This window comes from Gavia stellata, chromosome 2 (assembly GCF_030936135.1).
Source record: "Gavia stellata isolate bGavSte3 chromosome 2, bGavSte3.hap2, whole genome shotgun sequence".
NCBI classification, from domain to species: Eukaryota; Metazoa; Chordata; class Aves; order Gaviiformes; family Gaviidae; genus Gavia; species Gavia stellata.
The window spans coordinates 45,341,297-45,362,143 of record NC_082595.1 but is presented as its reverse complement, the minus strand read 5'-3'; the positions used below and the strand labels follow the sequence as shown (position 1 = coordinate 45,362,143).

Here is a 20,847-nt window from a genome sequence, read left to right as displayed (position 1 = left end):
AGTGAAATATATGCATCAAAATTTAGTAACTCCTTTGTATCAGATATAGATGGAGCTAACCTGCCTATTTTATGTATAAATTCCAAAATAACCTGAGGATTCAGAGAACGTATTTTTAGTGATAGTTTACACTCTCTTCCAAGCTATAGAAAATTACTTCAAACTAGTAGTAGAAATTAATTTAGCTTAAGACCAATACCTTGCCTTACATTTCTCAGGCATTATTTAAATCCCATTTTGGCATCTTAAGAGGGAGTAAAGTGGTGCATTAATCTTGTGTTGGCATAAAGTAAAATTTCATCCAAATCCTCAGACTTTGTGCAGGGATACATATCCTCCAGCACAGCTGTTGATTCATTTTCAAAACTATCTTTCTTTGTCTACATAATATTATTTTTCATCAAAGGTGGAATATAGCTAAACCATTTGGTTTAGAAAGATTCTGATGAACAGAAGGGACTATGATGGAGTATTTTGAGATAAAAATTGTACCAATATAGTAAAAGAAAGATTGTTTCCTGGGAAAAAAAAGCAAGGTGACATAGTAAAAGAAAAAACAACTAAATCAAAGTAAATAAATTTGCATTTCTGACCACATTTAAACAATTTCTGATAATGTTATTAATGCTTTTTGCTTTTAAAATTTTCTAAAGCATGACTTCAAATTATTCATCAATCCAAGTTCCTTATTCCTGTAGTGTAAGCCAAAAAAATTAGGATTAGGAAATTGTCAAGAAATTGGCTATACTACACCAAAGCACAGCACCTTCAGCAACTTGTTATGATGCACTGGTTCACTATTGAGTCAGGGGAAGGAGTTCTAACTAACGACTGTTCCTATGCTTTGCTGTTATAATCTTTGCCACATTACCTCTGGCCTACCTCGAGGATCCATTTTGCTAAATACTGGAAGGGAAATCCTGACTACATGAAGTATAATGCAAAATCCCCATCAACTTCATTGCTACCAGGACTTCATCCAACATTTTCATTTTGCCAGAAGCTTTGTTTCATTAATTGTTTAAAGCAACTGATACACACAAAACCAGTGTGCATCCACTGGGTAACCAGTGTAAACCAGCACTTACCCAAACCAGTAAAATTTCTTACCCATGAGCGTAACAAACAGTGCATTTCCAAAGGCAGGGATTCAGGCAGACACGGCATTCAGAGCACACTCGATGACTGCACCCGTTGCATACTGCACCTCTGTTCATCAATAATCCAAGCGATTTCTGACAGCGAGCACAAGATCTCTCCTGGTATTCATGGCTTACATTTCTTGCCCCTTTCCACCGAAGCTGCTGCAGCTGCACTTTCAGTTTCCTAATCCCCCAGGTAAAAGATAAAAAAATTAAATAGACCAAAACCCCCATGTAAGTCACAAGCTAATACCCTGGTTGGTCAATATCATTACTAGTGGGAGATAGGCCCTCAAGTCTGACCTCAACTGAGCACTGTCTGAAGGTGTCTACACACAGCATTTTTGCACCGCAACTGTATATGCAACCACAGCTGTGCATGCAAACAGAGTAATAGTCTAGTATAAACAGGGTTCTGTTCGTGTCAATTATGCATGCTTAGGGCAGAGCACTGAAATTGTGTATGCAAGTGATTTTGTATTCACATACAAAAACTGAGACTAAATGGTGCTCCCTTTCATTTGATGATGTTTTTTATCATATTTATCCAAGACTCAAATCTTCTATCAAGTCAAAATAATTATAACAAGTGCATCATCTGAAAGTTAAATAAAAAACACATCAGACCAAAATATCAAAACCTCTCCCTTTCATTAACTTGGCTTCCATTACACATACCAATAATCAAGATCTATGTTTTTAATTGTTAGCTACATTATCAACAGTTGTCAGGGATTTTCTAACCAATTCAGACTTTCTTTATAATCCTTTACTTACTTTTCACAATCTTTTAATATGACCGGTAATACTTACATAAATGGTTGCTGTAAACAAACTTTAAGTTTCTGCATTTAAGAGACTAAAAATTTCTATCTTAGCAACACAAATACCCTGTTTTACACGGGGATGCAATGTGACAAAGCAGGGTACAAGCTGCAAGGAAATCCTTGCCCTAGCCCTGACATAAAGCAAATAAAATGCTGGAGGATTATCCCTTACTCTTCATGACTGAGATACTTGCATAGTGTGAAATAATTGAATAGAATCCTTTTCCTAAGCAATGACACCTATTTACACTAGTAACAACTTTCAAGACAGCGTGGTGTGCTTGCTACCTGCTGTATGTGAGAAGGGACAGTGATGGATTCAGCACAATGAGCACGTATCCAATGATTCTTAACTCCAGTCTTGACACAACCTAAGGCAAATAAGCCAGCCAAAGACCTGAAGATGTTCTGCGTTACCAGGACAATTCAGGCATACATAGGAACATGATGAGAATGCTATAAAGCCTTCATAGAAAAAATACAGGCAGCAACTGAACTTTCTATGAAGGCCAGTAGTAAAATTCAAGTAGATTATTCACTGAATAGTATTTGCTCATCTTTACTGTAAAGTAGCCAACAGAATGGTAAATCCAAAAGGCTCTGTATAACCCTCAGTTTTCTCAAAGAATAAAAAGACATTAGCTAACAACAAGTAAAAAAACAGGAATACATTTGAAAGGACAGCAAAGAGGAAGAAGAGTACTTTTGAGAAAAAAGGAACAGAAATACAGGAATAGGGGAATGGCAGTTACCTTATTCTTTCCTCTTCTGTTTTTCTCACCATCTGGTCACGGTAAAGGACTTCCAGAACAGCCTCTCGTTCCAATTCCTTAAGGAAGTTTAGGTTAAATTCACAGGCCATTTTCCTCAAATTTCATTTATTTTGTAGACTCCTACCCTATGGTTCTACTACATCCAGAATGACGGATACTACTTTATAGAGTACAATGTGGTCCGAGTATTTACTAAGTGCCTGCGCTCTTACTTGATTGGTGATACGTTTCACTGTGTCATACCCTTGAAGAGAAAAATAACCATGTCTGTCTTCACACAAGTCATCATTTAAGTGTCTTTGCTGCCCAGGGAATATGAATAGTTAGCAAGGTCACAGCAGTCTTGTCTTTTTCAAAGAACTTCTTGTTCTTTTCTTTTTTCTTTTTGCTGAGAGTGATTCCAAAAGAGATGAGAGCTTGCAGCAAGGTCCCAGATAGGGCTTTAACTGTCTCCAAATGAAGGAACAATTCACCAAGAGACAGTGTAAAGGAGTGGGGGGAATGGTTTGTTTTATTTGGTCTTGTAGATTTGGGATTTCCAGACCTAAGGAAAAAAAGAATACATGTTATTATCCCTTCTCCTCATTTTCAAATAGTATGTGAAGACCACATTTTGCTATACTCAGACCTTTCATGCACTAATTCAGATACAGGAGACATTTTAAGACAGTCCTGTTCTTCAGACAGTCTCACCATATTGTCCATTAACACTCAGCCATGTACCTTGACATTTTTTGTACAGTCTACATAAAACTACCAATAAAGAAGCATAAGTTAGTTTTGAACACAGGCCTACAGGCCCCAGGACTGGAAAAGTCATACTGGTTGAGACAGAAATGCCCCTTTCTAATCTGATCTTACTGAAAAGATAAAACATCACAAGCCTAAGAGGGAAAGACACCGTCAAAGAGACACTTCTGTGAATTACCTGTGTCTGTTAAGTCTAGATAAACAGTTTCATATCTAATAACGATATTATCTTTGTTAATACACAGAAACACTAAAGAGTTAAGATATATGTTATTTCCAGCTCAGTGCACTAACAGTTTTGGCCCCAAACTGATGATGTTAATGTACAAATATATGAGAAGTATAAAATTAGAACAGAATCACAACTGTATTTTGGATATATTCTGTGACCTTCTCTTTTGTAAAACTGCCACTAAAATAGCAAATAATTTTAAGATATTTTGCAGCGAAGTAGAGAAAGAAAATGCTTATTCAGTCTAATTCAGTTTACACACCATATTCAGTTTTAATACTACTGTCCAGTGTAAGAAACAGTGTAAGACATGTAAGAAAGTTCCACTTACGGTACACCAAATATTAAAGATGTTAATCTTTAAACTGGTTAAGTGTTACAAACTTAATCTGAACTAAATACATACAGTTAGGCTCTAGGGAGAAGGTCTAGACACCAGGACAGAAGGGTAAAGCTTTCGCAAAGCAGTTACTGATGCTTCACTGATAGACCTCAGCTGAGAATCTGACCAACGACCTGCATTGCTGGATCATTATTTTAACATACTGTGAGTTTAAAGTTAAAAAAAAAAGCACCAAAATTTCATATATATAGTGACAATGTATTTTTGTCAGTGAAGGGAATTACCTTACATACAGCTTGCCCCAATTAAGTTACTTAATTTCACACAAAAAAAGCAGGAGGTGATAATTCGTATTTATAAACAGTATGTGTTCCATTCTTTTATATGTTTTCATTAAACCCTTCAACAGACACCAAAAGGACAAAGCATTTCACAGAAGCAGTGTTAACAAAGAAAAAAAAGATTGGTTTCCTGTGGAAACAAAAGAGACAGAGATAGGCATAATCATATTTTATTTCCTTACCAACTGCAATTTCACAGGAAATTATTCAGTTGAAACCTAAAAAGCCTGAGCAATTTTTTTTAACACAATATATATAATTTTCAAAGGCCCCTGCATCCTTCACCTGCTTTCATCTTTTACCTCAAGAATACCTTAGAGGATTGATGAGCATGTTCAGAGCCTTCAACTCCATTTAAGTCAATACAATCTGAAAGAGCAGTCAGTATAAACTCAGGGACCTCTGCACTATACAGCATACCAAAACACCCATTACAGTGTAAGTTACATTTTCTATAAATGCTTAGGATTTCCGAAGGCTAGCATATCTACATCATCATCAGAAAATCCTGCTGAAGCATCAGTAAAAGCTAGCAAATTCATGATAGTCATTATTAGCTAGATCCAATAAAACCACTCTAGTAATCTGAAAGAAAATATATGAATGTCTTACAGAGCTATTAAGAATGTGCCACTGTAAAGCAGTTACTAAAAGCAACATCTGCAGTTAAGCAAGCACAGAAATAGTTGCTATTTGATATCTCCTTCAAATTCTTTAAAAAAGGACTACCTCCCTTCTTCACGGGAGAGCACAAAATTCTCCATATTTCAAGCCTGTTTTGGGAAATGGGTTTCAGATGACAAGTTAGTGTATGAAAAATATTGAGGGCATACAGAATCTTATTTAGAGATGCATATAAATTTTTTTTTTTAAATTATGTTTTCAGCTATTCAAACTTGCAGAGAGTACAGTTTAAAATATATCATGTAGCCAGCAGCTCTGTCAATATTGCACCTGGACATTCCTACAGTTGTGTGGTTTTTTTTTTTTAAATCTCCATGAAGATTTAAGCTCAGACAATCATTGTGTTCTGTCAGTTTTTCTTGCACATTCAAAGATAACTTAAAATCTAGCTTAATGATGAGGTAGCTTTAAGAATAAATAAAGTACTATATCCCCCAAAATGGGTGATAATCCTTGTGCCCCACAACAGATTGAGCTCATAATCATTTCACAGAGATGTTCAAATTGGACTGAAAAGCTCTGTACTTGCCTAACAGAAAGAAGAGCTTTTCCAACACCGAAGCTGTCTGCATTAGATTATTTTTTTGGCAGTAATAAAGAAGTGGTGTTTTCAGGAATGACGCTCCTTGACAGGAAAAAAAACCTGTCTTTTTTAAGAAAAAAATCTTAAAAGCCTTCAGATACCTTCCTTTCATGTTTACCCTTGAAATCCAGCTAGTTAGCTGTTTTATACGATCAGCTAACCTCAAAGCCAAGCATCTTCTATGTAAAACCAAAAGCAACAGTAACCTCTTTAGTAAATACCATGACATCTTTCCCTTTTCAGCACAAAGCTCACATAAAATATTTTGTTCAAGCATTATTTTAAATTATGTACTTAAAACAACCCAGTGTCAGGCACTTTGCAGATGGATTAGTAGCTTTCTGAAACTATCAAGTGAAGTCTCAAAGCCATCGTAAAGGAGATGGGATGACCAACGTGGTCACATCTTAGGAGAAGGAAGCATGCACGCACACAGCGAAATCTCAGACGATTATGCTTTTTTCTTTTATAGCAGGCTACAATAGCATGTAGTTATGTAACTGAAGAGCAATCAAAAGGCCTACCTAGGACAAGATTAAGTTTGCAAAAGGTAGCTTATTTTTTAAGTTTTTGAACCTAGAAATGCCTGACTTAGCAAGCTACTTTTTCTCAAAGCAATTTTGCATGTAAGCTATTATTGATCTCCGTTCAGATCCTTAAGCATTAGCAAAATAATGACAATTAAAAGTATAAATAAACTGATCTTCTGAAGTCACAGCCTTCATTGACTTAAGATAACTGGATTACTTCATCCATTAACCCAGAAGATGGATGTAATACATCAGTAGCTAGGACATAGATTAAGGAGGTTGAGAGTAAAAATTATCACAAAAGCTCCTGGAAATCATGGGTATTTTCTGTTCTGCAGAGGCCAATCACAGAAATTTATTCTTAGTTAAGAAAATTACAAGTGTTACTTTATACTACCTGGCTCTAACAGTTTTATTTTTACATCCTTGCATACACACAGGCAAATTATTTATAACTTCTTTGACAACATTTTACCAAAGTTATGTCTTGTGATTTTAATAACATCCCACCCCAGAACTTAAAGTAAAAAAAAAAATAATAAAAAAAAAAATCAACACTACAAACACTTTTTAAAGTTCCAGTTGTGGTCTTTCCATGAAATCTTTGCAGTCTAAAAAAAACCATCCCAGTAAGTAAAAATGCATCCCCCTGTGCAATGTCATATAGAACAGGTTAAGAAGATGTCCTTACCTTTTCAGCAGGCATCAAAGAAAGACACATGGAAGTAAACTGCTTTTAACAAATGAGTAGCACTCTTAATATTTATCTTTCCTTAAGCAAAACTGGTGGCTGTTCTCCACCCCCTTTCCTTCCTTTGAGCACCAAAATTGGACTGACGTATGTACAGAGGCGCATCCCCAAAACAGCTAAAAGCAAATGCACTCAAAGAAGAGCTCTAGTGTTACAACAGCTTTTGCCAAGTCTCTGGTTTTGTTACCAGCAACAGCAACTAGAATCAAAGAGAAGTTATTCATGTTTCTAACATTAAAAAGAGACTTAGCACAAGAGGCTATAAAAGGTGACTGATATTATCAAAATATGCTCAGTCTTCAAGCCACACACAGGAAGAGAACTGGCTTTGAGTTCTACGTAATTTCTTTTTCTGATACTATAGATGTGAAAATACTACTAACCTCAATGTCCCCAGGACTTGCACAGAAAACTCCGCTTGTATCGTAAACAGTTACTTCCTGGAAACAAAATAGTTTTCTATTCAGGTCTGAATGACAAAGCAATTAGTATAGATAAAAGTTCGAAAGAATTCATTTTTTATGCATTTGCAAAAAGAATACAATTATTTTACCTCACAACTGGAAATCTGACCTCAGATAATGATTAAAAGTTAAAATATTATTTGAATTGGATATCTCAATTCAGTCTATCACAGAACCAAGTGTGAGTAATGAAGTTCAAAATTACATCCAATTTATTTCAAAGTCTGGAAAAGAAGAGAGAATGTTCTTGCAGGTCAACCACCTTTCTTGTTCCTGGCTCTACCAGATAAACTGCATGTACAATGCAGAAGCCCTTCTTAGTGTTTTGGGTGTTTTAAGAAATATTATTTTTAGTTAAAATTAAACAAAGCACTGCAATTCTATTCACAATGCAAATTTAATCAGCCTGCAATTTTGTAACTTCATTAAGTTAAATAGGTTCAAACATTTCCACCTGTGTACATCAAGTTTAATCACCTTCTTCAACTGTATCACTGAAGAGTTAGTGGGGCACAGAGCTAAGCCCAACAAAGAATATTTGGATGATTTGGGCCTTCATTTCAGCCAAAACTTTAACTAAAAAAAAGACCAGAAATAACCTAAGGATTGTAACTACCCACAGCAACAGGTTTGTAGTATCACAAAGCCAGGCTGAGGAACGTTAGCCTTGCTGCCAACTTCCCCCTAATATTTAACCAAAGCCTTAATTGTCACAGTTTTATTTCATTGTATTTTTCCCTCTCACCCCTGGACATGGAAAGCTGCTGCAGTATTTTATATGCACTAAGAATATAACCAAGTTACATCTTATTCTTTTGTCTAAAAAGCACTGCTTGTTCAGCCTTCCCATAGGCCTCACTTTTTTGGTCTCTGCTTTCTGCAGGGAGGGAGCAGCAAGCACAGAGCTCAGAGGAGAGGGGCAGAGGGTGTGCTCAGCAGCCAGCTGCAGTCCTGCTGTATCCCAGTGGGGTGGGCAGAGCAGGTGCTGCCCGCAGGACCCCCCAACAGTCCCAAAGTGAGGTGACTGGTTGGGGTGGCCTTCTTCAAAAGAAACAGGAGGCCAAAATGTGGGGCCGAAGTCTGTCCCAGAGACAGGCCTGGAGCAGAGGGTGCAGGGGTGGAGGCCACAGCTGAGGCTGATTAGGGCAGCTGAGGCCTGTTGGGGCACTCAGGCCCTGAGGCTGTAATTCACTCACAACCTTCTTGAAACACAGCATCTAAAGCTGGACACAGTACTCCCTGTGAGGCTTTATTGCGCAAAGTACAGTAGAAATGCTGCTTCCCAAGTCCTGCAAGCTATATGCCCATTCACACCTCCCAGTATGGCATCTGCTGTCTTAACAGCAGCTTCGTATGACAGACTGAGGTAAATCAAACCTAATACGCTCACCTACTCTCTTGTCTATAGAATGGCTACTGAGTGAGCTGGTCCTGCCCTGTCTGCATTTATAGAGTTGGTTATTCCTGTCTCAGTAAAGGCTTTTGCACTTGCCCCCAGTAAGTTATTTTCTCCTTTGTTCAGACTATTTCTCCAGTTCATCCAGGCCACTCTGAACCTGAACAGAATCTTCCACTGTCTAGAGCAGCTCTCAGAGGTAGGTATCATCAGTAATTTGGGCAATCTGTAAACACCACACACACACACAAAATCCATCAACTGTGAAAAGTGTGCCCTTCGATTTCATTGTCCAGATTCTGATTCTGGCTGCCAAAAATGGCACGATCTGCTTAAAACTATCAGAATTCAGATATTCTTCATGCCTTTCCATGTTTTTTTCAGTTCCTGAGCATACACGACAGACTCAGGCATTCTTTTCAAGCTCTGTTTCCAGAAACAAGATGCAGATGCTCCTTCCCAGGGAAGGACCTCTCGGATCCACCTCCCCGCAGGCACGCCCACTGAACACTAACGGCAAGCTATCTGTATGAAAAACACAACCGTGACAAGTAGCCTTCTCTCTCTCGACCCCAGGCTTTGGGGCGTTTGACAACGCCATGACGGTCCGTTCCCCCTCTCCCCCCGCCGAGCGGCACCTCCCCGACCGGGTCCCGACCAGGACCGCTATGGAAACCGCGCCATCTTGAAGGGCCCTGGGCAGGCCGAGCCCCGTAGCGGCGGCTGACACAGCGACCGCAGCTCTCCCCGTTGCTACGCGCCCGAGACGCTAAGCGGCCATTGCGCAGGCGTAAAGAGAGAGGCGGGGGGGCGCAGCAGTGCGCAGCCGCACTGCCAGCCTTTCGGGCGGGGAAGCGTCGGGCTGTACGGAACCCAAGCAAAGACGGGCGCGAGGCGCAGAGCCGAGCAGCTTCAGTGGACGGGCCCCGCCGCCCGCGGGCAGCACTGCGCAAGCGCCTTCGGCGCCGTAGCCCGACGCGGGCGGGGACGCGGAGCTGGAAGGCGCAGGCGCACTGCGAGCAGCAGCCGGCGCGTGGGGCGCAGTGGTGAGGGGGCGGTGTCGGTTGCGGCGTGAGGGGTTCCACCGGGAAGATGGACGACTTCCAGTCGGGGGAGGAGGTAACGGACCGGGGTGGGGGGCAGGAGGAGCGCAGCTTTGGGGCTGCCCCTGTCCTCTCCTTTCGGGAGGCTGCGGGCCGGCAGAGGGTCTTAGGCGACACCTGTCCGCCCCGGACCCCACCCCTCGGTGACCCTCGGGCGAGCCTGGGGCCGTTGGGAGCCGCCCCGGCCCCCATCGCCCCGATCCTCTGCCGCCCTCCCCCGGGGTGACGCCGGGCGTCGGTGGTGTCGGGGCCGCGCTTCCCGGGCAACGGCTGGAGACGTTGGGCAGGGCCCGGCCTTTGTTCCTGCCGCGCGGCGCTGCTGCCCCTCCGGGCGGACCGAAGCCGTCCCGCGAGCTCGGCGTCCCTCTGGCGGCGTGAGCAGATCTGGTTACCGGCCGGGCCGGTGGGCCAGCCCCTTGTCTGCATTTCGGGTGTTCGCTGGGCTCCTCTTCCCTGGCGTCGACCCACGCCTGCTTCTCTCCCGAAAGCTGCTGCTGCAAATCACTTAGAGAAAACGCTCGAGGGGTATCATGGTTTCTGGCTTTACCAACAGGATGAAGCAGTGTGCTGTGGTAGAAGGTTTGCTGGTCCAGTTTAGATCAGGGCGAGGACGACTCGAATAAGCTATTTATGCAGAAAGAAGAGTTCAAGTAGAGGGTCTGGATGTTACAGGCGCGCTAGTGAGACAGCTATCACATTATACCCCCTTAACGAAGATACAAAGTCGGATAAATCAAGGGTCTTTATCATGCTAAATGACTACCCAGCAAGTGTTCTTGCAGAGGGACAGTTTTTCTGAGCCATGGCGATTTACTGCATTGTTCTTCAACAGCTGCATTGTGACTTGGTTAGATAATAACAAAGCAGTGTGAGGGGTGAAGGTGTGTTAGGCTTGTGCTATTCTAAAAGCCTTGTCCTGATTGCTGGGCCTGGCCTGTGTTATACAGTTACAGATATTTTTAAAAAAATCCTAATTAACATACTTGAACATCAGTCTTATAGCTGTTTTCAAAAATGTCTTCAGAATTCCTCAAAAATAATACTGCTTTGCAGTTTGCATTTGTTGCCCGGGAACACCCCTTTTAAACAAGGTATTGGAAACATCAAGTCTGCTTTCCTTGTGCCAGAGGGGTAATGCAGAGAAATCACAAAGCTTCTGAATTTTTTCCCTTTATTTTTTAATACAAAAAGTGCTTGTATTATCTTATTAAAGGATGGAATAGTCTTGTATTATTTGGCAACTCAGTTACAGTACACAAATCACAAAGCTGGATATTGGGACTTCATGTTCCGTTTTGTCATGCACCTAAACCCATATACGCTCTCATCCCAAAAAAGGGAGAGGGTCGAGAAGTAACAGCAACTCTAGAACCAAATTCTCAAATGTATCTATGGCTCTTTCCCACTTGTGTCCGTACAAATCAGATATCTAAATACCTTTGATAACTTGGGTTGGATTTAATTCAGTTTACTTTGGTGAGCCATGTTTGTGCTTGCTCAAAGGCATTTCTGAGCAGAGTTCTAGACTTTGTGAAGAAAAATCTGTATACGGTTTATCATCTTGCCTGACAGCATGCTTCATGTCTGCCAGCATGTTTGGCGTGTGTATTCTTAACTTACTTACGCTCTCTGGGAAGGATATCTTGATAATAATAGCTCTTACTTGGTTAAATACAGTGGTGCACCTTAAATGTAAGCACCTATAAAATTCAGTACCTTGAAAACAAATGAGGCATATTAAAATTAAATCAAAGTCAAGAAGCTAAAAATAAAAGCCAGTTTGCCACAGCACATAAAAGCTTTTAAAAATGTTGAAGTGTGTGAGGAAGTTGGTGCCTCTGAATAGTTACAGAAAAGGCATTGCCTGCATGTCTCCCATGGCATGCTGTTTCTTCTGTCAGGGAGAACACTCAGCTGCTCACATGTTTCTGAATGTCACGTATCACTGCAGCTGACTAGACTGTTCGCCTTCAGACCAAATGTTTTATGAATATAATGCTGAAATTCTCCTGAGCAGGTGTAACTACGTCCTGCCTGCACACCCGAATTATGCTGTTATTTATGTTTGTCAGCTGGAGAAGCTGACAGACCTCCCAGTGAAAACTCAGTTGACATACGCTTGGTTAGGTTAATTTTGAAATCCTTATTCAGTCTTCTGAAATTAATTAGTTTGCTGTTATGTGCATTTCTTTTTGTCTTGTTCCTTTCTTCTGGTTTGTGAGGTGAGGCTGTGAGATACCTGTAGTAAAAACACGGTGCCTGGCTTACTGCCGTGCCGTGCAGGATCCCGCCTGTTAGGGCTCCCTGGCCGTTTGAACGGCTGCAGTGGGTGGTGGGCTGCCCCTGGCAGTGGCGGCGACTTGTTTTAACCATCTTATGTGGGAGGCAGCAACAGCTGAGGGACTGAAACAGGAGAACATACTAACCATACAAGAAAATGGGTAGTATGGGGCCTTCTCTGTCCCCATTCCACAGGCTCCCCGGAGCCCGAGAGAAGGCTGAAGGTGGTGGGAAGTCCAGTGAGCTAGATTTCCCCTTTGGTTTCCAAGGGGCAGTTTTCTTCTTATCCCCTGCTGAAATTGTCATGACAGCTTTTGGTTGGGCTGTGAATCGATGATTTGTCCACATCAGTGCCCTGGAGATGTCAGTTTCATTTAACTGTAAGCTGTGTCTGCACACTGAGGTTATCTCTGCAACCCCACTCTGTGAATTGTGGACATTAATGCTTACTGTAAAATGAGAATATATATGTACAGAAGTGGTATACATATTATTTTAAAGTACTTTCAAGTTAAAATTTGAAAACTGACTCAAAAGGCCAGCCAATATTAGTTCATCTGTTACTTTTCATTACTTTGCTAAGAATGCTAACCTGACGGGGTTCAGGGAGCCAGAGTACATGAGCAAATAAAGGAAGACTCAGTATCTTCTGATTTGCAAGAAATGTGACAAGAATGAATTAAGCTTCTAGTGCATGTTCTTAACAAAGCTTGAACTCTGTAAACAGAAGAATGTGTCCACTGATTATTTAAAATTCTACTCTTTTTGTAGACTTCCTTTGTTGTTGATGAAGTCAGTAGCATCATTAAAGAGGTAAACTAACATTTTCATTTTGTTGGTGTGAAAGTATGGTATGTTGTATGCTGCATGCTAAAAAGCATTCCAGAAAATCTGGTAACCAATATATAATAGATTTCTAGATAGGTTGCTATCAAAGTATAGATGAATGTTGATTTAACAACATGCGAACTTTAAGTGGAAATGATACCTAGCCTTAGTTATGATATGTATTACAAATCCAAAAGATAATTAAAATAATGTCATATGCTCCTCTTTGGTTGCAGTGTATCCCTGTTAGAATTTCTAGGGCGATGTTGTATGTTAAACTCAATAGAGGTAGATTTTATATTTCAGTGACATATAGGGTTTTTTATAGGCTATCTGCATATGCATGTTACTATGTTCTTTTGAGAGGCTTTTCCTCCAAAATGAGTTCTTGTTTGTTTTAAATGATTGAACTATTCTTGTTGCTAAGAAACATGAATTTCCTGTCTAGAAAATTTCCAGAGGGATTTGGTTTTTGTGTCCAGAATTCCTCATGTAGAGTAGACTAGTGCAATTTTTTTTCTTGTGGCAGAACAACTGTTTTGGTCAGGCTCTGTAAATTGAATACGCATGCTTTAATACATGCTCCTGTCTCTTCTGAATCCGAAATAGCTTTGTGGTTATTTTTTTAAGCAATTTCTGCAAGGGAAAAAAGTAGCAATGAAAAACACGCAACTTTAATGTACTTTTGTTTGTATCTTAAAGGGGAAACTTTCCTCATAAGTAAAATGGATTATTTGGCTGAAGGCTTCTGCTCTATTAGTAACCAGCAACTACATGGGTCTTTTGTTTTGATTTGGGGTTTTGTTTCCCAAAAACGATTCTACTGAAAAATCTGAAGTTCATTTCTGTAGAAAAATATGTGTGAATGAACAATTGTTGTGTGCATTTTTTCAGTCTTTTCAGGACTGTTTAAGTGTAAGACCCTTTTCATAACTCTGGCTTCAGGACATTGGGATAGGAATTACAAATAAAGAATCAAAATACCACAAAATGAGGAGAGGATGGCATCTATGATAATTCCCCCTATGCCTGGCTCAAACTCTGACCTGCAAGTTTTTTAATAATTGAAAACACTTCCAATAAGCAGTACGGACAAGCAGTATTTAGGATTTTTTCTGTGGCTGTGGGGTCTCATCTTTAGTGCTCCATATTGCAATGGGGTAATGGGTGCCTTTTAGATTGACAACAGTGCAGCTTATTGTACGTGTTCGTCACCAATAGGCCATAGAAAGTGCGATAGGTGGCAATGCCTACCAGCACAGCAAAGTGAACCAGTGGACGACGAGTGTGGTGGAACAAACACTAAGCCAACTCACAAAGCTGGGGAAGCCTTTCAAGTATATTGGTGAGCTCAACTTTCTCTTTTCTGTGAAAGCTGGTACAGTCAAGTGCACTGATGGGTAGGGGGTGGGGGAGGATCTTAGCAAGAACCATGTCTGTAAACTACTCATAAGCGTGTATATATGCCTATGTGTGTATGTATGTACTAAGCTAAGCAAAAATGTAGCTAAATGTTAATTAATGGTAGTGATAAATTAATAAAAGCTTCTCTACTGACTAACAGTGACCTGTGTGATTATGCAAAAGAATGGTGCTGGGCTACATACAGCAAGCTCTTGCTTCTGGGACAACTCCAGTGATGGTAAGGAACACAACTGTTGGATTTTTCAGCTTGCAACTTTAATGCTAGTCCCCTTAAGACTAGGCAGAATACTTTTCTTTTTTTCCAAGTGTTATACTTTTGGCGTAATAGCATACAGTTTGGTATTTTTTCCGTTTGGCTGTAATGCTAACTCATATATATGAAACGCTTAGCTGTTGTGAAAGCTTCATTCTTAAGATTCTTAATGTAAACAATTACAAACATGCATATAAGGGCATGCATTTAGTCACTGTAACCTTCTTCTGTCTCTGAAACGCTTTTTTCTATTTGTAGGAACCTGCACTGTGAGATGGGAGAATAAGACTATGTACTGTATTGTCAGTGCCTTTGGACTTGCAATATAATTGCCTTGGAATCATTCATCCTTCTCTTTTCTACTCCAGCACTTGATTCCATCTCTACTCAAACTGTGAATACACTGAACAACTTTTGTTTTTAATGTACTTTTTAAGTAACTTTTTTCAAACATAGAAATGTGAAAATATGCTGTTACATGGTTTATGTTTGTACTTAGTATCGTACCAGTGTTGCCATACTGTCTTAACAATTCAAGAACTTCTCTTCAAGGTGCTAATACTGAAATCTGCTGCAGTGTAAACACTTTCTCTAGATTTCTTTTTTAAGACCAATATAAATGAGACACCAACTTTCACACTTTGTACTCTTGGTTAGCATTAAATTATTGAAATTCATAACCATTGGTGTGACTCATTTAAACTAAACTCTTTAGTTATTTAAAAAAAAAAGGGTTCCAACTCCTTTTACTTCTCTTCAAGGTAGTTGAGATACATATCAGAATACAAAGCACTTCTGTAATTTTGCCAAAGTCACTATAAAATTGCAAGAAAATGAGATGACGTTTATCAGAAAGTAACTTGGCTGCATTTTTGGGACCTGTTTAATCTGATTGTATGTATGGTATTTAAGACATGGAACAATAACAGAAATAACTATCGTCATTGAAAAAAGACAGATAAGAAGTGTTTCACATTCCAGAAGTGCTCAGCCAGCTATATACGGGTAATCATTCACTATTGCAGCCCATTACATGCATTAAGTAGGTCTTGAACTTACTTGCTACCTTCTATGCAGACTTTGCTGATAGTGAGTGTGATGAGATCTGATAGTTGGTGAAACATGATCCTTTCCGAAAGGGGGAAAAAACTGCCTCAAGGCGACATGACTAAATAACATGTGAGTAAGTCTCCTGCCTTCTAGAGTAAAGTTGCAGAGGAATAACAAGTAAAACAAGTTTTCAGCATAGGCTTGGATAAGGTTTTCTTTATCAGACACAGTCCTGCACAACATCCTTGTCTCTAAATTGTAGAGACATGGATTTGACGGCTGCACCACTCAGTGGATAAGGAATTGGCTGGATGGTTGCACTCAAAGAGTTGTGGTCAGCAGCTCAATGTCCAAGTGGAGACCAGTGACGAGTGGTGTTATTCAGGGATTGGTATTGGGACTGGCACATTTATTGGCGACATGGACATGGGGATTGAGTGCACCCTCAGCAAGTTTGCCAATGATGCCAAGCTGTGTGGTGCGGTTGACATGCTAGAGGGAAGGCTTGCCATCCAGAGGGACCTTGACAGGCTTGAGAGGTGGGCCCGTGTGAGCCTCATGAATTTTAACAAGGCCAAGTGCAAGGTCCTGCACATGGGTCGGGGCAATCCCAAGCACAAATACAGGCTGAGTGGAGAATGGATTGAGAGCAGCCCTGAGGAGAAGGGCTTGGGAGTGTTGATACAAGAAAGCTGGAGAGGGACTTCTTACAAGGGCATGTAGTGATAGGACAAGGGGTAATGGCTTTAAGCTGAAAGAGGGTGGATTTAGATTAGATATTAGGAAGAAATTCTTCACCATGAGGGTGGTGAGGCACTGGAACAGGTTGCCGAGAGAAGAAGTTGTGGATGCCCAACCCTGGAAGTGTTCAAGGCCAGGTTGGACGGGGCCTTGAGCAACCTGGTTTAGTGGAATGTGTCCCTGCCTATGGCAGGGGGGTTGGAACTAGATGATCTTTAAGGTGCCTTCCAACCCAAACTATTCTGTGATATTTCTGTAGCTGAGAAGAGTTTCAGCATGGGTTTGACTAGAAACAGAATGCTTGAGTATTCAGTGTCAGAAATGATACAACACCTGTAAAAAGAAAATATTAAAACAAGATAGATTAAATAAAGTGCCTGAAACAGTCATCAGGGTGAGAGAGAAACTTGTCATAAAAAGAATGTCTTTGATCTCTGAATTGCTAAGGAAACTTTTAATCTGGATGGTTAGATACTTTATCTCCTTTCCATCAGCATGCCAGAATAATGCTGGTAGAGTAGTACCTACTCAGCTATTTATTTACAGTTAAAAGAAACAACTGTTGCACTTCGAGTCAGTATTTACTTCTAGATATACTTGGCTTTGTGGTCAAGCCATTCAAACATTCCTTGTCCTTTGTTCATGTTAATAATAGCAAATCCCTTGATTTTTTTTTTGCTGTTTGTTGGTTCATGCATGTGCTGAACTGCAGGGAAAAAAAAAAGTTTGAGATGCCTGCCAGTATAAAAGCTGTATGGGAGGAAAAAAAAACCCTGTTGCATTAAAACAGAAGTTGTGCTACAGAAAGGTAGCTATAGTTTTATAGATAGTTTTACATGTGAGCAATAACCAATGCTCCTGACGTAGCAGTTTTGGGACTACAGAGAGAGCTTTGGGGTTGGGGGTTTTTTTGGGTGTTGATTCCCCCCATCCTGAGTTAAGATAGGACTTTTCTGTAAAATACTATTGACATCACATATTACTGTCTTGATGTTGTACAGTTACTGATTTTTAAATTTGAATTATATTCAAACGCCTTAGTTTTAATCACCTTTTTCAGAGACTGCTGGCCAGCTCATCTCAGTGCCAAAGTAAAGCATTAGGGTGATGAGCTTGCAGAGTCCTTGCTCTAGGTAATTAACTGGCTGTAAAAAAAAATAGCACAAACTGTGGGCTGGAGTAGTCAAGAAGGTAATTATAAAGTCAGTCTCTGTTTCCTGTTCACTAGAAGGAAAATAAAAGCCAAGATACAATATAAAGATAGAAAACTTTATTATGAACATATTTAACAATGATTATGCACATGAAGTCTTCCAAGAAACTCAATACCCAACTTTTTCTTTAAGTAAAATATTGTTTTTTTCCTTCATATTCCATATTAGCATGAAGTTTTCCAACATAAATGGATAATTTGCTGTCATTAACACAACTTCTAGACACATAGAATATTTAACACATGTCCTCATGCACACTTTCTCAAAGCAGCATTTAATTACAGCTTCTCATTAAACAGAGCATTTATCTTACACATTTTTATACCATTTTGGTACACAATTTTTCCATATTTTCATTTTACATATTTACAAATGTCTAAAAAAAGTTTTACAGTAATGCAAAGGTTATTACTGGCATAAGCAAAAGGAAATGGGGGGAAAATTAGGTGACTATGGACACAAAGTTGTCTTTTGGCTCAGAGAAAGACAATGGATCAAAGTCTTTCCTAGCTGGAACCGTCCTCCCCTTTTCCCCAGTATTAGTGCCACAGGTCTGTTGCACCAGCTGTTCCTTACTGATGTTAAGCCTTATGCTTCCTGTTTGCCAGTCCTAGGAAAGTTTCCAACCAGTCCAACACCAGCTGTATTTTTAAAGCAAATACTACAGAAAATGGTTGCCATGAATGGCTCACAGTCAAGGATTACTGATTTCTTAAAAGTCCCTCTGATCATCATGTACATGGAAGTCTTGCAGTTATTTAATAGACGGCATCTCCTTTAGAGCAGGAACACTGTATACTGGGGGGCCTTTTTGCATACTTTTCTCATTTTATACAGTTCCACTAGTGATGGAAAGATTTAATTACTTTAGCAGTAATGAAAGGAAAGCTAGGCTAGTTTCTTATCCAGATCTCTTCTGATTCATCCTTAGGTTACTTTACTCAGAGGTGAATTTATGCCACCTACTCCCAAGCTGTTTACAATCCATTCTGTAATATTCCTCAAATACTGTCTCTGCTTTCTAATTGTGGAAATAAGAGGAGCGACATTGAGATTTCTTGCTAGCAAAACTATTTCCACATCTGCTTCACTGCTTTTGCCTTTTTACTGTATATTGAATTTGATACGACAGTGATTCAACCAAGCTTACCATTACACTCTAGCACTTCCAAAACACAAAACTATTTTGCATGGCAAATGTTGCTTAAACATAATCTCTAAAAATTAACAAGGAAACTATTTTCTCACTATTTTTGTAGTGAGAGACTTATTTTAAGTACACATTTCCCATTCTCAGCTTTCCTATTTCCACTTTGAATGTAGTGATGTAGAAAAGTTAATGCAAACAAAACAGCAAGTGAAATGAGCTGAGAACAAGCTTAGGAAAAAATCATCATCTCAAAGTTAAATTACAAATATTTTCTTTAGTTAATGAAATCCCAAAGCATGACACTGTATTTCAGGGTTAACTAACAACCAGTTCAGACGGTGATAAGAAACATTAGTATACTTCGCACATTGGTCAAATCAAACATTTTATCTCTTCAGAACAATTTAGAACAGAATCAAACAATCAGAGCCAAAAAGATCTGAATATATAAGGATCATGTAAATACCAATTTTTGAAGTCCTAATTCCTGTACCCACTGTTACTCCAATGGGATTCAAAAGGATTTGGGGTACACAGAGGATGCCTAGTTGGCTCCCAAGTCTGACTCTGCAAATTCAAACAGCTGTAAGCCTCAAGAAAGTCATCTGGGGAACGGTAAAAATGAGAATGGGCTCTCCTCTTCCAGAATACAAAGATCATCTCCCATACTTGTTAAAAAAAGTCTAAAAGGAAGTGCTGAAGGTACAGCTTACTACAGTTCACTGGAAAAAAACCTCACCACTAACTTGAAATACTTCTGTAATGTTTTCCTATATGTTCTTCTAAACTGACACCAATTAATTAAGAAATGAAAGGAAAAAATCTTCCCCTCCCCACCAAACAGTTTCCTTGCTTTAGCCATACAATAGTACTTTGGCTTCTAACAAATAAATGATCCCTGGTACAGAAAGTTTTAAACTTCAAATACTCTCAAAAAAATTTCACATCTCTACATAATTTTAGAAAGTTTTCTCTCTCACACACAGAGATTATCTCACCATGCTTGTCTTTAGCAGAGCACTGATTTAACTTGAACTATTCTGTGACAGCAAGGATGCAACCACATGAAGCAGTTCCTTTGGTCCTCTCTAAGCAAATTGCTATCCTGTGAAGTCTCCCCTTCATGATCTGGAACACCTACCAGGAGGTTATTGCCACAGGAATGGTCTAGAACAGTTGTTGCATCAAAGCAGAACAAATCTACTTTTTCCCCAACATGATTCAGCAAGCCTAGTAGGACTTCATTGCTTAAACTAGCTCAATTCCCTAGTGTAAGCCAGCACCATTTTCTGTCTAATACATTAACAGTCTTTTTGAGAGTCTTTTCTACAGCAGCAGGGCAGAGAAATTTTACAAGAGTAAATCACAGTCACGAATCCATGAAAAAAAAAAAAAAAAAGATACTTTCAGACAGGTCAAGTACCTGAAACCAAAAGTAGTTAGAAACAAACAGCATCCACTTAAATAAAGAACTGAACAATGGTGTAGGAGAAAATCAACTGTTAAATAGAGAAGCAGCAGCATTGTACTGGGAATACTTAATTCCCATATAACTCTGTTCCAGCACAGACTGGAATACAGATAATCACAAAATGTGCTAGTAAAAGTTCCGATCAGTACAGGTGGTGACTGTGGTATGACAAAGAAGTTAAACTATGCACAGAACATGCTCAGAAGCTAACTCTCAAGCACGTTCAATACAGGAGCAACCACTATTGTTCATAGGGTGTAGATTAACCATCCATTAATACAACTTAAGGAAAAATTCTGATGTAGAAAAAGCCTCTAAAAATGAAATGTTTGGAAAATTGAAATTGTAATTCTCTATGAAACTTTCATACTGTATTCTCTGTAAGTGTAACAATCTCCTCCAGCATACAAAAAACCCCAGAAAGACAAGTCCTGCCTTCCTTCTGAGATTTGTTGCTGCCTAAATATTTTTATTTGAAAGGGCTGTTTAAACAACACAAAACAAAAAACAAAACAA

At 39.6% G+C, this 20,847-nt stretch overlaps 2 protein-coding genes across 3 annotated transcripts in view; one reads left to right on the top strand and one right to left on the bottom strand.

The window, feature by feature from the left end:
- The window catches only part of SYTL3 (synaptotagmin like 3), a 32,118-nt gene extending 29,287 nt beyond the window's left edge, over positions 1-2,831 (bottom strand). Inside the window, exons 1-2 of the mRNA XM_059835615.1 lie at positions 2,722-2,831; positions 1,111-1,326 (exon numbers count right to left, since the gene is read on the bottom strand). Coding sequence (XP_059691598.1) covers positions 1,111-1,326; positions 2,722-2,831 — 326 coding nt within the window. The remainder of the gene's footprint in view (positions 1-1,110; positions 1,327-2,721) is intronic.
- Positions 2,832-9,849: 7,018 nt separating this feature from the next.
- On the top strand, positions 9,850-15,385 carry DYNLT1 (dynein light chain Tctex-type 1). Of its 2 annotated transcripts, XM_059835446.1 has the most exons (5): positions 9,850-9,935; positions 12,971-13,012; positions 14,249-14,372; positions 14,592-14,669; positions 14,964-15,385. In XM_059835446.1, exons 1-5 carry the CDS (start codon positions 9,909-9,911, stop codon positions 15,032-15,034), a joined length of 342 nt encoding a protein of 113 aa, XP_059691429.1. In that variant the 5' UTR covers positions 9,850-9,908; the 3' UTR covers positions 15,035-15,385. The 2 variants fall into 2 exon arrangements, with proteins under 2 accessions (XP_059691429.1, XP_059691430.1); XM_059835447.1 differs by lacking the exon at positions 12,971-13,012.
- The last annotated feature ends 5,462 nt before the right edge of the window (positions 15,386-20,847 follow it).

Excerpts from the sequence above, each read along its gene's own strand:
- DYNLT1 (XM_059835446.1), top strand. The coding sequence starts at position 9,909 with ATGGACGACTTCCAGTCGGGGGAGGAG. Across the intron at positions 9,936-12,970 it reads ACTTCCAGTCGGGGGAGGAG|ACTTCCTTTGTTGTTGATGA; the intron begins GTAACGGACCGG and ends CTCTTTTTGTAG. Across the intron at positions 13,013-14,248 it reads TCAGTAGCATCATTAAAGAG|GCCATAGAAAGTGCGATAGG; the intron begins GTAAACTAACAT and ends CGTCACCAATAG.